This window comes from Diabrotica virgifera, chromosome 5 (genome assembly GCF_917563875.1).
Source record: "Diabrotica virgifera virgifera chromosome 5, PGI_DIABVI_V3a".
Taxonomy (NCBI): domain Eukaryota; kingdom Metazoa; phylum Arthropoda; class Insecta; order Coleoptera; family Chrysomelidae; genus Diabrotica; species Diabrotica virgifera.
Window position 1 is genome coordinate 231,685,570 of NC_065447.1, and position 18,555 is coordinate 231,704,124.

The 18,555-nt window shown below is 31.8% G+C and overlaps 1 protein-coding gene across 1 annotated transcript in view; it reads left to right on the forward strand.

Annotated features, from left to right (window-relative positions):
* Window positions 1–8,170: 8,170 nt before the first annotated feature.
* The window catches only part of LOC126884711 (uncharacterized), a 54,275-nt gene continuing 43,890 nt past the window's right edge, over window positions 8,171–18,555 (forward strand). Inside the window, exons 1-2 of the mRNA XM_050650833.1 lie at window positions 8,171–8,377; window positions 17,307–17,480. Coding sequence (XP_050506790.1) covers window positions 8,238–8,377; window positions 17,307–17,480 — 314 coding nt within the window. The 5' untranslated portion in view covers window positions 8,171–8,237. The remainder of the gene's footprint in view (window positions 8,378–17,306; window positions 17,481–18,555) is intronic.

The following is an 18,555-nucleotide window of genomic DNA, read 5'->3' on the forward strand; positions in this document are numbered from 1 at the left end:
TTTCAAATTTTTCGGAAATTGCTCATCAATTGTTGTGATATGCTGGCAGCTTCTCGTTTAATCCATGCAATTATATCGGTTGTGTTTCATTTTTTTTACATTATCTGTATTTTTCTCATCTCAATCGGACAAATACGAAGAGTTTATAATTTTAAGTGAAAAAGTTACGAAGCACAAATATAAACATTACATCAACATTTGTTATTTTTGTTTAACTATTTTGTTTCGAGTTCACACTTCCTGTCAGGTGATATGAGTGGTGATGTGTATGTGACAAATATAATAAAATAAAGAAAATGATTAAGGCCAATGTGTTTGAATGTTCTTTTTACCTGTCTACATACACCAGTACACAATAGTAATCAATAAAGAACCAATCGGATGTAAAATATGAATTGATGGCATCAGTAAGGAACAAGTAATGGAAATAAAATACCTTGGATTTACATTGTCTAGCTACGGATACTTGGACAAATAGTGAGAAATCAAGTAAAAAAAGCAAATAGACTTTCAGGATGCCTTAAGAGGAAACAGTAGCGAAAACGCGTTCCAAGATTGCGGCTGTAATTTTGAATATTTTTTCGAGATTTTTGGCATACGTATTCGTAATATAATAAAGAATGGCGGTACAGAGCTCAATTTGAAAAATATATAAATATGAGGAAATTACTCTGTAATTAAATACAATATTAAAAAAACGAGCCTGTACCGCCATTAAGAAGAATAAAAAAATACACTTTCTTCAAATAAACTTTTTTATCCGATGCCTAGATTTTGTGTCATTTTGGAACTACTAAAATTTTTTATTTCATTAGTAGTTCCAAAATGACACAAAATCTAGGCATCGCTTTTAAAAATTTATTTGAAGAAAGTGTATTTTTTTGTTCTTCTTAATGGCGGTACAGGCTCGTTTTTTTAATATTGTATTTAATTACAGAGTAATTTCCACATATTAATATATTTTTCAAATTGGGCTCTGTACCGCCATTCTTTATTATATTACGAATACGTGTGCCAAATATCTCGAAAAAATATTCAAAATTACAGCCGCAATCTTGGAACGCGTTTTGGCTACCTGTTGATCGCTACTGTATCACCTTAATATCACCATATCGTCGGCCTCATATGAAAAGTGTCTAAGTCCAAATTAACAAATTTTACAGGAGACGAAAAAAACTGATTTAAAGAATGATTTTGACTTACAACTTTATCTTATTTGACACAGTTATTTAGAACAGTGTCCGTTAGCCTTCTCATAGAGATAGATCTATTTTTAAAATTTTATTACTTTAAAAATGGAGTTAGGCAACTTTCATTTTTGAAATAAGGAAAAATTTTGGAATTAGGCACATATAATAACGGAAAACATGAAGAAATATGCGTAACTCCATAAAAGTCGCCAAAAATAAACTGTGAAAAATACTTAAGTCCCACAAGAAAAACAAATGTGGGGTTTTAAGGAGAATAATGCTACTTAAATGTAGTTAACACAAAAACTATAATAATATGATCAAATTGAACTTACCTTCAATAAGTTAACACTATTTGCATGAAGATATTATGTTAGCTTATAATACTTTTCTTGAAGATATAACACAGCAGCGCACCAAAAGTACATCTAACCTCAATGACAATGATGGACTTTGGCAAGTTTCATGTGATTTACCCCACGCCGTGGAGTTGGGTAGAATTATTTTTTGTGATTCTAGTGACATCTATAGACTTTTTTGAACTTTTTTGTCTTACTATGCATGCATACCATAAATATTAATCAGATGGCGCAAAAATCTCATTTTTGCTTATTTTGGGACTTAGGCACTTTTCATATGAGGCCGACGATATTAACACTAAGATAAAGTCAAGAATTTATAAAGTCAGCGTAAGATCAATTAATAATGACATACCTACGCATCAGAAAGAAGACCCGTTACAGCACTAAATAGAAAAAAAGAATAGGATAACCACATAAGAAGAATGGGAGAGACACGTGTGATCAAATAGCAAGAGAAAAATCACCAATCGGTGGAAGTATCGACCCAACGAACAAAAGATGGAGTGGCAAACTCCATAGAGGTATCAATCCGCCCATGAACAAGCAGAATTGCTGATAAAGAGGAAGAAGATATAGACCAGGCAATATCGCAAAAATTCAAATAAAAAATGTAATTTTTTGCAAAATTGTATTTTTTATAAACGAACCACTATGTTTTTGATTTAATTAAAAAGTAGATGTTTCAGCGAAGGAAAATGGGCCCTAGCAGAAGTAAAAAAAAATCATCAGGGAACTTTTCTTTGAAAAAAGGAGTGTTTTTTCTAAACAAAAAAACACGATTATCTAGAAAACGTTCGGATTTTTTTTCTAAAAAATTTTGTGGTATTAAAAACATAAGTCAGACAGCTGAAAAGCTTGAGTTTTCTGCTAAACGAGAGGGACCCCTGAGATTGAAAGAAAGAGCAGATTAGCACAAGCCAGAAATGCTTTTTTGAAACTTAATAAAATTCGAATTGAAAAATATTGATACTATGGTGCATTTCACGTTAAGAATAGAACATTGCGGAGATAGCCCCGTGCATTTCTTATGAGCCATAGAAGCGCACCGATGCCACGCCGTACTGACTAGAATGAATCGTATATCGGCAGTCGAGTATCCACCTGTGCGCGAGAAGTTTGGCGACACTGATCTCCGTAAGCGTAATGTTCTATTCTTAACGTGAAATAAACTATAGATATGTTCTTGTACACACTTATGACAAATGAATGAATGGGAAAAGAAACGTATTTTGGAAGTATACAAAAGTATCAGATAATGTAAGCCACCTGTCTCCTGATTATCTAACATCTCACGTGACTAGACAATGTACGGTAGAAGTGGACGCAAAAATACTCGGCACATTAAGAAGAAGAAGAAGAATATATTAAAGTATAATATGTTCACCAAGTAAGCGTGCGCTTCCGAAATGCCGGCAAAAGACTCACTACATTTCTAGAATCAGATATTGGATATGTTTCATTCAAATGAAACAATATAGACATCTATGGAGGAAAATTAAAGAAAGATAAAATTAGCCAAAGAAAAATGAATGAAATTGAGGATGTGATATCAAGGCTCGACTTATTTAATGTACACAAAAAGGTAAAAGAAATTAGCAGCATATTTAAAAAAGTAGTTCCCTAGATAGTTGGCAATAACAAAATCATTGTTAGTGAGAACAAAAAGACAATGGAAACTATATATCAGCAGAGCCGGATTTAATGCAGTGGGGGCCCCTGGGCAGAATTGGTATACCATTAAACAAATTGTTGTTATGACTATGGTATGGTTAAAGTCCGGGTACTTTTCGAGATGTTTTAACTGAAAATTCCTTGATTATGTCGGGTATGTCTAGTTGCTTTAAGGCATTGTGTTCAATGCTCGCATATAAAGAGATGGTTCAAACGCTCTTGGCCTATGATAGACCGAAGTCGATTTTTAATTAACTTAAATTTTTAGAGTGATCTCTCTCTACTGCAGTTAGTTACCATCAGAACTAAATATAAACGAAGTGTCACTACAACGTTTGGAACCGCATCATTCACATTTTTCTCTTTTAACCGTCGCTAAATTTGAAGTTCTTTACTTATATTTGATAAGCCCATTTCCTCTTTAAATGAATTGAAAAATTCTACAAATTGTACTATTTCGACACCTAATTTTTTATCTAAAAAAAATGCTATAATTGTCGGTAAGCTTCAGTGTGTGAGCTTCGATTTCATTGGGAGTTAAATTTTCGAAATAATGTAAAAATCCAAAATTGGAATGAATGGATTCATATGCCGAAAGCCTATAACTTGAAGAGGAAATGAAGTGATTTATAATAGCTATAAAATTTTGAGTCCTAAATTTCTCTGATGTTGTCATTTCAGTGTCTGAATTATTCCTTAAGAGAATATAAATTTTTTAATTGATTTTAAGTGCCGCCACTCCTGATCAATATTTGGATCTTGGAGAATACGACTTGTCTATATCCTCTCTAAGATTTCATTTCAAACTATTGCAAATATCCCTGTTTTCAGTAAACACACTCGATTCTACAAACCATTTGTATCGCTACGAGTTTCAAATTGTTGCCCATCGTCTTTTGAAATTTTTCATAATACTCCTTTAATCTGATTATAACCTTTAACTAGTTCTTTTGCGGCATAACTTCTAGACGACCATCTAGTAGTATTTATTCTTTGTTAGGAACAATAATATTTCTGCCATGGTCGGCGTTGCTCTCGCTTCAAGACGTTTTTAAACATTCGATTAACAAGTTGTATCTATATGTAGAGGAAGTGAAAAATGCATAGGGTTCATACAGTCCTTCCAACAAATCAAAGAATTCTATGGCAGTAGGACAACACTTAGCTGCAGCTATAGCAAATAAATTTAGAGAGTGGGCGACACATGGAATCTACAACGCCAAGATATTATGTTATCTAAATTTTAGCTGAACACCATTGTATTTTCCACTCATAACTGCCGCATTGTCGTAGGACTGTCTCCTGCAGCTTTTCAAATCGATATCATCTTCTTGCAAGAATGTCATTAAAAAATTAAATATATCTTCTGCTTTATGACCGTAATTTTCCAAAAATACATTTTTAATAGGAGAAAAACCTTTCATATAACGAAATATTACAGTTAATTGATTGACAAAAATTATTCTATGTGAATAATGTGCTGTTTTTTAAGTTTGGGGCTTTGTGGGGGCCCCGGGCAGCTGCCCAGCCTGCCCCCCTTAAATCCGGTACTGTATATCAGAGTTGTTTGACGATGGCAGAAATAATTATACTAAATTCTACTAAAATTAAGGATTTATTAAGACTAAAATGAGGAAAGCTTGTGGTCCAGATGATACACCGACTGAGTTGCTGAAACTGATAAATGAAAATAACATAAAAGAAGTAGTAAAACTTTATAATACGATATATAACATTGAAGTTCTAAAAGTAATTCAGAGATGGAAACCCCAAGGAAATAGAACAAGATGAAAGCCCCGTAAAATATGGAGTGACGACGTAGAGGGGAATCCTCTAAAACCATGAATATCAAGCAGTGGCGAAGGATAGGGCAGAATGGAAGAACATTGTTAAGCAGGCCAAGACTCACAAAGGGTTGTAGCGCCATTAGAAGAAGATATAACATTGGAGTGATTCCCACAGATCGGATTAAGTATATCATTGTCCAATACATAAAAAACACAATGCTAGGAAATGCTCAGAATATCGATTAATTAACATAATGAGCCACACTTAAAGATTTTCCTAAGAATACTTCACAACATAATTAGGAGCAAATGCGAGATTTCGAAGAAACCCAATTTGGTCTTAAAAATGGGTGACTGCACCTTTTGCGCTAAATTAGCTATTACAAAAATGCCGTGATCAAAGAAAATATGTCTTTGCATGCTTTGTGGATTTCTAAAAGGCATTCAATAACTAAAGCATGTAAAATTAATGCAGGTGCTAAAAATATACGATTAGATGATAAAGATATTCGTGTCATTAAGAGCCTGTACTGAAATCAAACCATTCCCGTAAAAATTGGAGATATCTACACCGATGAAATATCCATAAAACGAGGAGTTAGACAAGGTTGAATTGTGTCCCTAATATTGTTCAATGTTTACTTCGACCACTAATTTAAAAAAAAGCACTTGAGAGATGACTGTCCTGTGGAATAAAAATCAACTGGGAATTATTTTATGTAATTAGATAAAACGCAGAAGAGCACTGACTAAAGCCACTTTTCTGAAAATTAAGACATTTCTTTTCAATAACCATCTGTGTTTAGAATTAAGACAAAGAATGATTAAGTGCTATGTTTGGTCGGTACTCCTGTATGGAGCAGAAGTATAGACCCTGAAAGTATCAAGCATGAACTGAGTTGAAGCATTAGAAATGTCAATTCGTAGAAGGATGTTGAAGATACCTTGGCAAGGAAAACTAACGAGGAGATACTAACTAAGGAATGTCAACAAAGATAAAGAATTACTGAGAAGACTGTTAAACCGTTGCGATTGATAAAAATATACTTGTATATTTATCAATCAACCGTTAAACACTGTTTAAGGAGATAGCTACATCGATGAAATATCTATAAAACGAGGAGTTAGACAAGGTTGAATTGTGTCCCTAATATTGTTCAATGTTTACTCTGACCACTAATTTAAAAAAGCACTTGAGAAACAGCCCTATGGAATAAAAATCAATAAAAATCAACAGAACTAACGAGATACTAAACTAGAGAATGCCAACAAAGATAAAGAATTACTGAGAAGACTGTTAAACCGTTGATTGATAAATATACTTGTATATTTATCAATGAACCGTTAAACTCTGTTTAAGGAGATCGCTACACCAATGAAATATCTATAAAACGAGGAGTTAGACAAGGTTGAATTGTGTCCCTAATATTGTTCAATGTTTACTCCGAACACTAATTTAAAAAAGCACTTAGAGCCATATGGAATAAAAATCAACTGGGAATTACTTTATGTAATTAAATAAAACGCAGAAGAGATGATTAAAGCCACTTTTTTGAAAATGAAGACATTTCTTTGCAATAACCATCTTTGTTTAGAACTAAGACAAATAATGATTAAGTGGTCGGTACTCCTGTATGAAGCAGAAGTATGGACCCTGAAAATATCAAGCATGAACTGAGTTGAAGCATTAGAAATGTCAATTCGTAGAAGGATGTTGAAGATACCTTGGCAAGGAAAACTAACGAGGAGATACTAAACTAAGGAAGGTCAACAAAGATAAAGAATTACTGATAAGACTATTAAACCGTTGCGATTGATAAAAATATACTTTATTTATCAATCAACCGTTAAACACTGTTTAAGGAGATAGCTAAACCGATGAGATATCTATAAAACGAGGAGTTAGACAAGGTTGAATTGTGTCCCTAATATTGTTCAAAGTTTACTCCGACCACTAATTTAAAAAAGCACTTGAGAGACAGCCATATGGAATAAAAATCAACTAATATCAGTACAAATCAACATAACGAGATACTGAACTAGAGAATGCCAACAAAGATAAAGAATTACTGAGAAGACTGTTAAACCGTTGATTGATAAATATACTTGTAGGTACCTATATTTATCAATCAACCGTTAAACACTGTTTTATTAGCCACCAATGAAATATCAATAAAACGAGGAGTTAGACAAGGTTGAAATGTGTCCCTAATATTGTTCAATGTTTATTCCGACCACTAATTTAAAAAAGCACTTGAGAGACAGCCATATGGAATAAAAATCAACTGGGAATTACTTTATCTAATTAGATAAAACGCAGAAGAGATGATTAAAGCCACTTTTCAGAAAATGAAGACATTTCTTTGCAATAACCATCTTTGTTTAGAACTAAGACAAATAATGATTAAGTGCTATGTTTGGTATGTACTCCTGTATGAAGCAGAAGTATGGACCCTGAAAATATCAAGCATGAACTGAGTTAAAGCATTAGAAATGTCAATTCGTAGAGGGATGTTGAAGATACTTTGGACGACAAGGAAAAATAATGAGGAGATACTAAGAAGAGTGTCAACAAAGATAAAGAATTACAGAGAAGACTGTTGATACGGTTAAACACTGTTTTCTGTTTAGTGGCTTAAGTCCTACAATATTTCACCAAGAAATTTCAGTTACCAACATAAGAGTGGATAACTTCTTTGGTTTTTCATTTTTTACCATGTATTCTTCATGATACACAAAAATATTATCATTTTTTAAAGTCATCTACTTTAAAGTAGATAGTAGGCAGATAAAATTAAATTATAAATCTATTTTTTGTCTTATCAAGTAATACAACAAAATACTTCGTTTAACTATATTTGAGAATTACTTTTAAAGTGGAAATCGAAACGTCAAAATAAACTTCTTTTTAACTGAAATTGCGGTTAATTCTCATTAATTATTTTTTTAAGCTGTTGTTCGTTGTCTTCTGTTAAAAATACACAATTATTTTGGTTTACCTAAAAAAAGTAAATTTAACAACCCTGGTAGGATTCGGACTCGAGCCTACATAGTTGCCAACCCAGCACTCTAACCACTACACCATCGAGAGTTTTTAATTTTGGTTATGAAGGTGGTAGCGTGGTAGCCTCTGTCTGACAGCTGGTGTCAAATCAAGTTTATTCTTTGAAAATAAAAGTACCAGCTTAATTTTAATATAATAAATTAATATAGCATAAATTATCAAAATGAAATTTAAATTAACGGACCTGAAAGAACTAGTGAATAATATTGACTATTTGCTTGAAAATGAATTGCGCGATATTATGCAAAGTTTTTATTTCGAATCCTTAATTAATATAAATACAGTAGACACAGAATATTTCAGGTAAGTATGAAAATAAAATTTGTAAATAACATATATTTTAAATTAAATAATATAATGTTTATATGGGATTAAGCCATGGGATTAATAATAAAGAGACATAGTAATATTTTAGAAATAAAAATGTAATACGAGATTTCAAATATTTAAACTTTTGTTTATGCCAAATATCTCAGAGTGCGTAATTATAAAATTTCTTCATATTTGACATGTCGGTTTCTAGGTCGGTTGATGTTTTTAAAACATTATTTTTGAATAAAAAATATATACTGTACATGTATATTATGTTGTTGAAAACAGAACAAACTAGTTTTTTTCATAGTTTAATATCTGCCTCCCAGATTTTCCAGATTTCCCAGATCTGACTTATTATATTTTATTATTATAGTTAATTATAATAATAATAATATTAATATACAATCGTTGAAAAGTATTATATATTTCCTGGGTTTGTTAAATAATTTAGATCGACTGACAGTGGCTGGAAATTACTAGGCAACCAAACATACGTGCTCGAAGCCGACAAAAAAATATTTAGATTCCTCTGTGGCTCAGTGCCCGCCCAGTGTTAGGAGAGCCAACCTTTGAATTAAGGGGTCGTGAGTTCGAATCACATCAGGGGTAGGAAATTTTTCTTTTGTTAAAAATTTAATAGGTGAAAATAGGTTCTATACTTGTGGGATCGGTACCTACTCACCGGAGGTACCGCAGACGTTCGGATAAAATTAGCGTCTTTTTGGAAAGACAATGAAGTCGACTTTTCAAAGTAACAAGACGTTCACTTACCGCACACACAATACATTATGTACTCCCCTGAGTTAGTTATAAGTATATGAAATTACGTGGCTAAAGGTTCAACACCAAAGCCAGAAAACAAAAAACAAAACAAAAAAATATTTATGATGCAGTTTATTAACAAAATAAAATTGGATCAATTAAAACAATAGTATAATACCTAGTAGGGGAGGCAAGGATGCTAAATTTGCAGTTACTAAAGCGTTATGGGAACCTATTGGGTTGTGAAGATTAGGTCCTAAAATCAAAAAAAGTTAAGTTTTTCAGTTTAGTTAGGACTTTCCATTTTTTAATTTAATTTTCCATTTCCAACAATCAATTATTCCGATTATACCGCCAACTATCCATAATTCGAAAAAATGTCTCCGATAAAATTTATTTATTTTTACTTAAGGAATCCAAGGCATCCCAGGAATCCAAGGAATCCCCAGGCATTGATTCAATACCATGTGAAATACTACAATTACTAGGTGACAAAGGATTACATATCATCCATTTTATCTGTGTCGCTGTTTGGAATTCAGGAAAATGGCCATCTGTACCTCAATTTATATCCCGCTCACTGGCGAAGCGTCCATGTAACCGTTGTTACCATTGGTAACAGTTAAAATTTGCAAATAAATATTTTGTGACTACTATGAAATAATTCCATTTATATTTTTTAAAAATAGAAATATTTGTTAATAATATCTACCTAATTCAGTAAGATAGCCAAATAGCACGAAAATATCAGCGAGTTTATGTAAAATCGGTTGCACGTTATTATAATACGCCCTTACCGTGCGCCGAGCCGTTACCACTTCTGTGAGTGGCAACGATGGTAGGATCTTTGTATCGGTCAGGACTGGATCGTCTCTGAAAATTTTGCAGGCACGATGGCTTGAAGCCGCTGTGGATTAGTATTCGTGTTACCAAATTTTAATTTGGTGACGCTAGGTAAGGGCCGGTAGGTACTTTATGTCCCGGTTAGCTAATCGGGACATAAAGTAATAGTCTATCGGGACAGAAAATACCGACCGTAAGAATATCAGACTTAATAAATGCAATTTTAATTATTATTATAATTATAAGGTAATAATTATAATTCCATTTATGAAGTCTGTTATTCTTAGGGCCGGTATTTTCTCGATTAAACTCCGGTTATTTAACCGAACCGGCCCTTTGGATTCGATTATTGCATAATATGCATTATTATTATTATATAACTTGTAACTGTACTTGCTTACTATACAGATAACATATCTATACCTTTTTATCCTATATAAATCATACAGTGAGTCCACGGTTGGAATGCCCAAGAGGAAAACTTTTTTATTGTCAATTTTAGCGAAAAATGTCATTCTTGATAAAAAGCTTTGATTGTTCTAGAACCCCATAAAACGAAATAAAATTCAAGTTTTTCAAATCCTGCTTAATTTTGTAGCCAATTTTATGTAAATCCCTATAAATTTTTGCACTAAGTTCGAAATCGTAACAATAATCTAGTGTTGCCAAGCCACAATGTAGCTTAGTAACTGTCAACTCCGATAAATAATTTTCGAATTGTCATTTTTTTCGACATTGTTGAGCGTTTAAGGCTATGGGTACATAATTCGCAAATATTTTACGTGTATCCCTACTTTTTCTGTCTTTACACGGAAAATTACGTGTAGTAAAATTCACACTGGTATGGATATGTAAACATTACTAGAATGTCATTCTACTTGAAAATGTCATCATTAATTTAAAGAGATGGGTTTTGAATGTTCTTGGATAACTGTTATTTTTATAATTGCAAATTATTAATTCAGTTAATAAATGTGATAATTTTTTCACTAACTATGTATTCAGTGATTGTAATAATTTATTTGTACAACAAAGACTAATACTCAATCGAGGAAAGAGGAAAAGTGTTAAAGTGATTTTTTTAATAATACATATATTGTTATGGAATGCTTACAATTTTGAACATCTTTAACAACAAAATACTTGGATCACAGAATATATTATCCTGATGTATTCTCTGATTGGATCTTCCACAAATAATACACAATAAATAACTTTTTATTAAGTTCACGTCTTAAATCAATTATTTATCAAATACACTATATATCAATAATATTTAATAAATAACTCAACATATTCCCGATGCAATGTCAAATATTTAAATTTGTCACTGATTGTCAGTGTCTGATTGACAATATATGCTGACAATATTATATTCGGCTGAGTGCGTTGTAAGACAAAGATAGATTTGGAAAATATTACCACGGCATTGTGTTCATTTTTTTCAAATCCTGAAAAAACCAATAAATATTTTTGAAAAATTTAAACGCAGAATGAAAGACTAAATTATTACCGAGGGCCGAAAGTCCCTTAGAATAAATAAAAAGTTTATTTTGAATGATATATTTGAAATTAAAAATCACACTAAATTTTCTCTTAGTTTTTCACCCCTGTAACTTATTAAAATAAACATTATAGAAGTTTTTAGGGACTTTCGGCCCTCGCTAATAACGTAATCTTTCATTCTGCGTTTAAATTTTTCCAAAATACTTATTAGTTTTCTCAGGATTCGAAAAAAATGAATCCCCATTTAAATAGCATTGCAGCCGAAAATACGTACCGATCCTCTTAATAAAGAATTTATCTTATGATAAATTTCATTAATAAAATTATTGGATTAATAATTATTTAATTAATAAATAATTGGATGATTCAAGGAGGACGACAAAGTCTGGCTTATTAATCCAGAGAAGCGAAAGTGTTGTTCTCCAAAGTTATTATTGTTACAATTTCGAACTTAGTGCAAACATTTATAGGGATTTGCATAAAATTGGCTATAAAATTAAGCAGGATTGGAAAAACTTGAATTTTATTTTATGGGGCAAATTTAGAACATGCAAAACTTTTTATCAAGAATGACATTTTTCGCTATAATTGAAAATAAAAAAGTTTTTCCTCTTGGGCACCCCATCTGTGGACACACGGTATTAATCGATTTTAATTACTTGTCGAAATATATTAATTAACAACAACATTATTATATGACATATAATAATATTGATTATACAGTACATTTTAGTGTGTAATCAATAAAATAAAAATTATTTAATATTTTAGGCTAAAAATGACAAATGAATGTACTGATTAGTATACTAATTTTACAATTTGGATTTTTTAATAAAGTATAAAGGTGATTTAATATATAGTTTACCGTTTACCTAAAAACAACAAATATGTTTTTAGTTTGTAGATACTTTATATAATTTCTTAAATTTTGAATTTTTTAATTTTATTTCTGTATTTCATCTATTTTTATAATAGACCTGGATCGCGCGTACAAAAAAAAGTTGATTAATAGCAAGCTGAAAATTCACGGTGTCTAGTCGGACAAACTTTGATGTATGGGAACACTGTATATATAAAAATATTTATAAAATACATTATATATATATACAACTCATTGAAAAGTCTAGAGAATTTCAAGTACCTATGATTATATGCTTCGTTGACTACCAAAAGGTATTTGATAAAGCTGGATAAATCTGTGGTCAATTTTAATAGAAATGGCCGCACCAATGCACCTGGTGACACTTATTAAAAATCTGTACCAGTCTAATATAGCGACAGTACGACTAGATCAGAAGTTCTCAAACCAATTCAAGACCGAGAGAGGTGTTGGACAAGGATGCGTGTTGTCACCTGACTTATTTAACAATTATTGTTAACATGTCATGAGGATGGTTTTAGAAGGATAGGCCGGTGGAGTAACAGTAGCTGGTAGGAAAATCTCCTATTTGAGATTTGCTGATGACACTACACTTATAGCAGCAAATGAGCAAGAAATGTTTGATCTTCTGCGAAGAGTTGAGTACGAAAGCAATAAAGTTGGTTTGAAAATCAATAAAGCTAAGACAAAAATAATGGTGGTCGACAGATTCTACACTATTCAACTGACTAACATGTTACAGGAATACCAGATAGTAAACACCTTTATCTATCTCGGGTTTAGTATAACTAACGATGGTAACTGTGAAGCAGAAGTTCGGAGACGTATTGGTATGGCAAAAAATGCGATGAGTCACCTAACTAAAGTTTGGAAAGACAGATCTATCTCTCAAAATATCAAGATGAGACTGGTGAATGCCCTTGTATTCTCAATATTTCTATACGGAGCAGACACTTGGACTCTTCGCGCATGCGAGCGCCAAAAAATTGACGCCTTTGAGATGTGGTGCTGGAGAAGAATGCTGCGCATACCTTGGACAGCTCATAGGACAAACGTTTCCATTCTAAACCAACTCAATATTAAAAAAAGGCTGTCCACAATATGTCTGCAACGAATTCTGCAATTTTTTGGTCACGTGGTTCGGAGAGGTGACGACAGTTTGGAAAGATTAATTGTTTCTGAAAACGTTCCGGGGAGAAGATCAAGAGGACGATCACCAACTAGATGATCCGACATAATAAAGAATTCAGCTGGAAACTCATTCTGCGAAGCTCTTAGAGCAGCTGGAGATAGAGACCAATGGAGAAACATTGTTAGGAATATTGGAAGAAATCACGATCCTCAGTAATGGGGAAACGACAAGAGAGAGCGAAAGGAATCCAAATCTGCAATAAAAAATGGAGGCTTCTATTTAATATTTTAAAGTAACCCCTCCATCTCACCTCCATGGGGGTAGTGTTTGGTGTGATTAAATTGATTTTTCAAAAATATTGAATACGTGTATTTTTCAGTTTTTCGATCTGATGTTTATTTCGAGAAATTTTGCGGGGTTCCTATTTAAAATTTTAATTTTAAATTTACCTCCCACCCGTATCCGTGGGGGCGTGTTTGGTATCATCCGATAGATTTTTGAAAAATATTAAACACGTATTTTTTAGTTTTTCGATCTGACGCTCATTTCGCGAAATATGTTTTTTTTTGTGAAACTTTGTGACTCACTCATTTCCTCGGCCCTCGGTAATAATGTAATCTTTTATTTTCAGTTTAAATTTTTCAAAAATAGGTACTTATTGATCATACAGAACAAGTAAAAACTTCGTTTGTATAATGGTATAAAAAGTTTATTGAAAAACTATTAAAAAGTCATCCAAAAGGATTGGCCTGTGTCCATCTAACTGGCAAGTACCACACGTTACCATCGAGCAGTGAATCATGTTGCCCTTTGAGCAATCTTAAATTTTATCGCTTAACATCGACTTAGAGTCGCCACTAACATCATCTTTTAAAAATGTAAATCATATTTCTCGATGTCACCTATTCTATAAGGTTGCTAGTTTTCATCTACTAAGCAGAACGCACTGAAGATGATCTCATCTAGATCGAAAACGTTTTGCCAATCCTTTTGGATGACTTTTTAATAGTTTTTCAATAAACTTTTTAGACCATTATACAAACGAAGTTTTTACTTGTTCTGTATGATTTTTAATTATGGTATACAGCCAGCTACTGGGACTTTCCCATTGATTAGGTATTTATTAGTTTTCTCATGATTCAAAAAAAAGAAAGCGGTTAAAATGCATTGGTCCGAGATTTTGCGCCTACCCCCTTAAAACCGCCTACTAGTTACACAAATTCGTTCCAAAAGTAAAAATATTGTTCCAAAAGTGAAAAAAATCGTCCGAAAATAGTTGCTATTGGTACGATTTGTGTAAAATGGAACTTGAAGCGATGGAATAAATTATATAAATATTTATATTAATATAAAATATTAATATTTGATATTATGTTTACTATTAACAAAATTGAAGTAAGACCTTATTCTTGAAATTATGAATTTTAGAAATTGATCTGCCTGACGTTCTTGAATTTTCTATACTTGTCAGTTAGTAACAAAACTGTCTTTTTATGACATATATCAATTTTATAAAATCAGGAAAACACTGGATATATATTTAAATTATTATAATAATTAACATAATTGTTAATTTGAAGTAAACATAAAATATTTTTGGAGATTCTGTAATATTTTGTAAAATAATTTGGAAGATTCTTGCACCGTAAGTTGGACTATAAAATAGGAAGTTTTGTTGCCAAAAGTAATGTCAAGAACTCTTTATAATAGCCAAGCTTTTGATTTGTGATCCCTAATGTTTATTTAACAGAATGTTGGAAATACTAAGAACCTTCTACAGTTAATTTAGCTGTGCTACAAAAGCATTAGCTAAATGCAAAAGTGATGATTTGTTACAAAACAAAACAGCCTTGCTTTACGATCGATTGGGTCTTTGGTCATACCGATATTTAAAAGTTCTGTAGTTGTAGTAGGTATATGTAAATAAGAGTTGTTGAGTTCTACTTTGGCCAAAAATCACCCAGTTTGTGTAAACCGATAATGCCACATATTTTTTGGCGATATGATGATCTCCTGAACTTCCTATTTTTAATTCATCACTGGTGCAGTGTCCAATTTGCCATTACCGAATTGCCTAAATGTACTAAAATACTCGGAGGTAATGACTGTGTCTTTTTTTAAAGCACAGAGAAGTATTTCCTCTTCTTCTACATCCCTCCCCTGGTCGTAGTATTTTTACACCAATAACTGTATGCAAAATAGTTATTTACGAAACAGTTCGTGAAGTATGCTTTTTGCGAACGCACACGATTTTTAGAGCACGAGCGACAACGGAGCGACGTATGCATGAGGTCTGCAGACCTAGAAGCTAATGAAAAGTAGGTTCTTCTTCGTCAAATTCCAAATCGAAATTTCAACGTGAAATAACCCAATAACGGAGCACTTTTCGGGGAAAATTTATTTCAACTTTTTTAAAGTGTTTAAAAAAGGTTTATTTTTGTTTTCTAAAAAAACTTTAAACATTAAAAGTAAGTGAGTTACGCACAAAATATTGTTAGTCCCTTTTATTTTTTGGTAAAAAAAATCGCGAAAATCACCCCTAATTAGCATCACATATAAATTTTATCATTACCACTTGACAAGTTACTTTGCTTATATATTATTTATATGATCTGTAAGTTTCATCGGTTCAAAGTGCTTATTTTAGAAAAAGCTGTAGTTAAAATGGCTTGAACGAGTAAGTAATCACGAGTTTAGGCAAATTTTGAACAGCCATAGCATAACCAAGTTTTGTCTAACAAGAAAACAAAAAATCAAAAATATTCAGAAAAGCAAAACGAACATTTTATTACTCTTTGAGATTTTTGGTATTACTAGTAATTTTTAAGTTAATTTCATAAAAAATTCCATTTTTTTCGAAATTAAAAAAAATGTTTTATTTTAAACCCAGTTTTTTTCAAAAATGAGCACTTTGAACCAATGAAACTTATAGATAATATAAACAATACATAAGTAAAGTAACTTGTGAAGAGGTAACGATTAATTTTATTTGGGAAGCTAATTAGGGGGTGATTCTCGCGATTGTTTTAGCAAAAAATAAAAAAGACCAGCAATATTTTGAGCGTAACTCACTTACTTTTAATGTTAGAAGTTTTCTTAAAAAACAAAAATAAACCTTTTTTAAAACACTTTAAAAAAGTTGTAATTAATTTTCCCGAAAAGAGCTGCTTTTTGGGTTATTTCAAATTGAAATATTTGTTTTGGAATTTGACGAAGAAGAACATACTTTTCATTAGCTACAACTCTGCTTCTACTGCGTCTACAAACCTCATGCATACACCATTTTTTTCAGTTTTTTATAAGCTATATTTTTTTTCTAAAATAGAATATTTTTTTTTGCTAAAATACTTACTTTTTAAGTTATCTGCGAAAAACCGTCCAAAAACATGTTTTTTTTTTTGTTAAAAATGAACATATTCGCTCGCAAATAATTCGAAAAGTATTAACTTAGTGAAAAAACCCTATAGAACAAAAGTTACTTAGAATTAGTCATTTTATACAATTTCGGACTTATTTTTTCATCCCGTATTTCCCAATTTTTGTAAAATGGAGGGGATGTAAAATTGTAAAATTTTTCTTATATAATAATAGACAATTTCAACTACCTATTCCCAAATTTTCATCCTTCCTTTATTTTTTTTGGAGGTTTTCGTAAAATTTTGTGTTCCCTGATCGGGCTATTAGTCATCATGAAAACATTATTAAGTACATAAAGCAAAATCAACAAACCAAAATATAAAATTTTTAGACAAAATGAATATTTCTAATTTTTGTTTAACGTATTTATTTTGTAGATTGCATGTAGTCCTTCTGGATAAACTAATTAAAACTGATATGTTTTGCCAAAATGACCATGCCGTTAAAAGCACCTTCCAATTTATTATATTTCATTTTAAAAGTCTGGAAGATGGGAACTGCTATGAAATTTTGGGATGGCTGTATAGCTTGTTAAACGCTTTAGTCCGAAGGTAAGTGTTTAATATGTTTACAATTTATTTATTCAGCGTAGGGAAGAGTTGTACAAAATGGGGACGCTTAATCATTTATTTTGTTTAGTTTATAAATTTATGAACATATTGTGATATTATGTATTGTGAACTGCTATTGTTAACTTTTACTCTATCATCTGTAAGTATGTTTTCTCAAAACCACTTAAACTAAAAGTTTGAAAAAATGTTAAGCAAAAAAAGTCAAAAGTCCCCATTTTATACAACTATGTTGGTAAAATGGGGGACCCTTACACACCTTGAAATATACACTTTTTTGACGAAAATCTGTTTTAATTACAAGGATATTAAATGATTTGAATATTTAACTAACAATTTACAATTTTTTGATGAAAGAAAAGTTCAAAATTTTAAAGCACATTAACGAGACTGCAGAAATCACACACAAATGTATCGTCTTCTTCCTCCGCATTAGAACAAGCTTTGTGGGCCCAACCGCCGTATCCTGAACATTGGTCCATCCTTATTTTCCCTAGAGTTTGAATACAATTCGTTGAAGAAAATGCAATCAATGTCTTTATCTTCTTCTTCGTCTGATGAGGGTGATCATAGCTTTCCTTTTTCAAGTTTCATTTTTTTCTCTGGTTTACTATTGACTGGTTGCAGTTTTCTTTTTAGATAATTTTTTCTCGCCTCTTTTTCCTTACCTCTACTTGTTGAGGATGTTTCCTGAAGTTCAAATAAGTTCTTCTTTTGTTTATTCTTTTTTCCCCTTGTTCCTTTATTTCAGCCTCCAACTGATTTTTATATGGAGATGGAGATGAAGTTAGATAGACGGTTTTGCCCCTTCTTTTATCATTAATCCGTTTTACTTGTCTTTCAAGCTCTTGAGGAGAAGGCATAAGTATTTTCGGTGAAATATGGAACAGAGATTTTTGACAACTAACTCCAGATGTTGAAGGTTCGGGAGAACTAAATCTAGATGTTGATGTTTAAAGAGAACTAACTCCAGATACTGATGGTTGGAGTTCATCAGCTGTTGCCATTTGCTTACTAGGACCAGGAGAAGCAACAGTAGCAGTTGCTGTCAATTTTA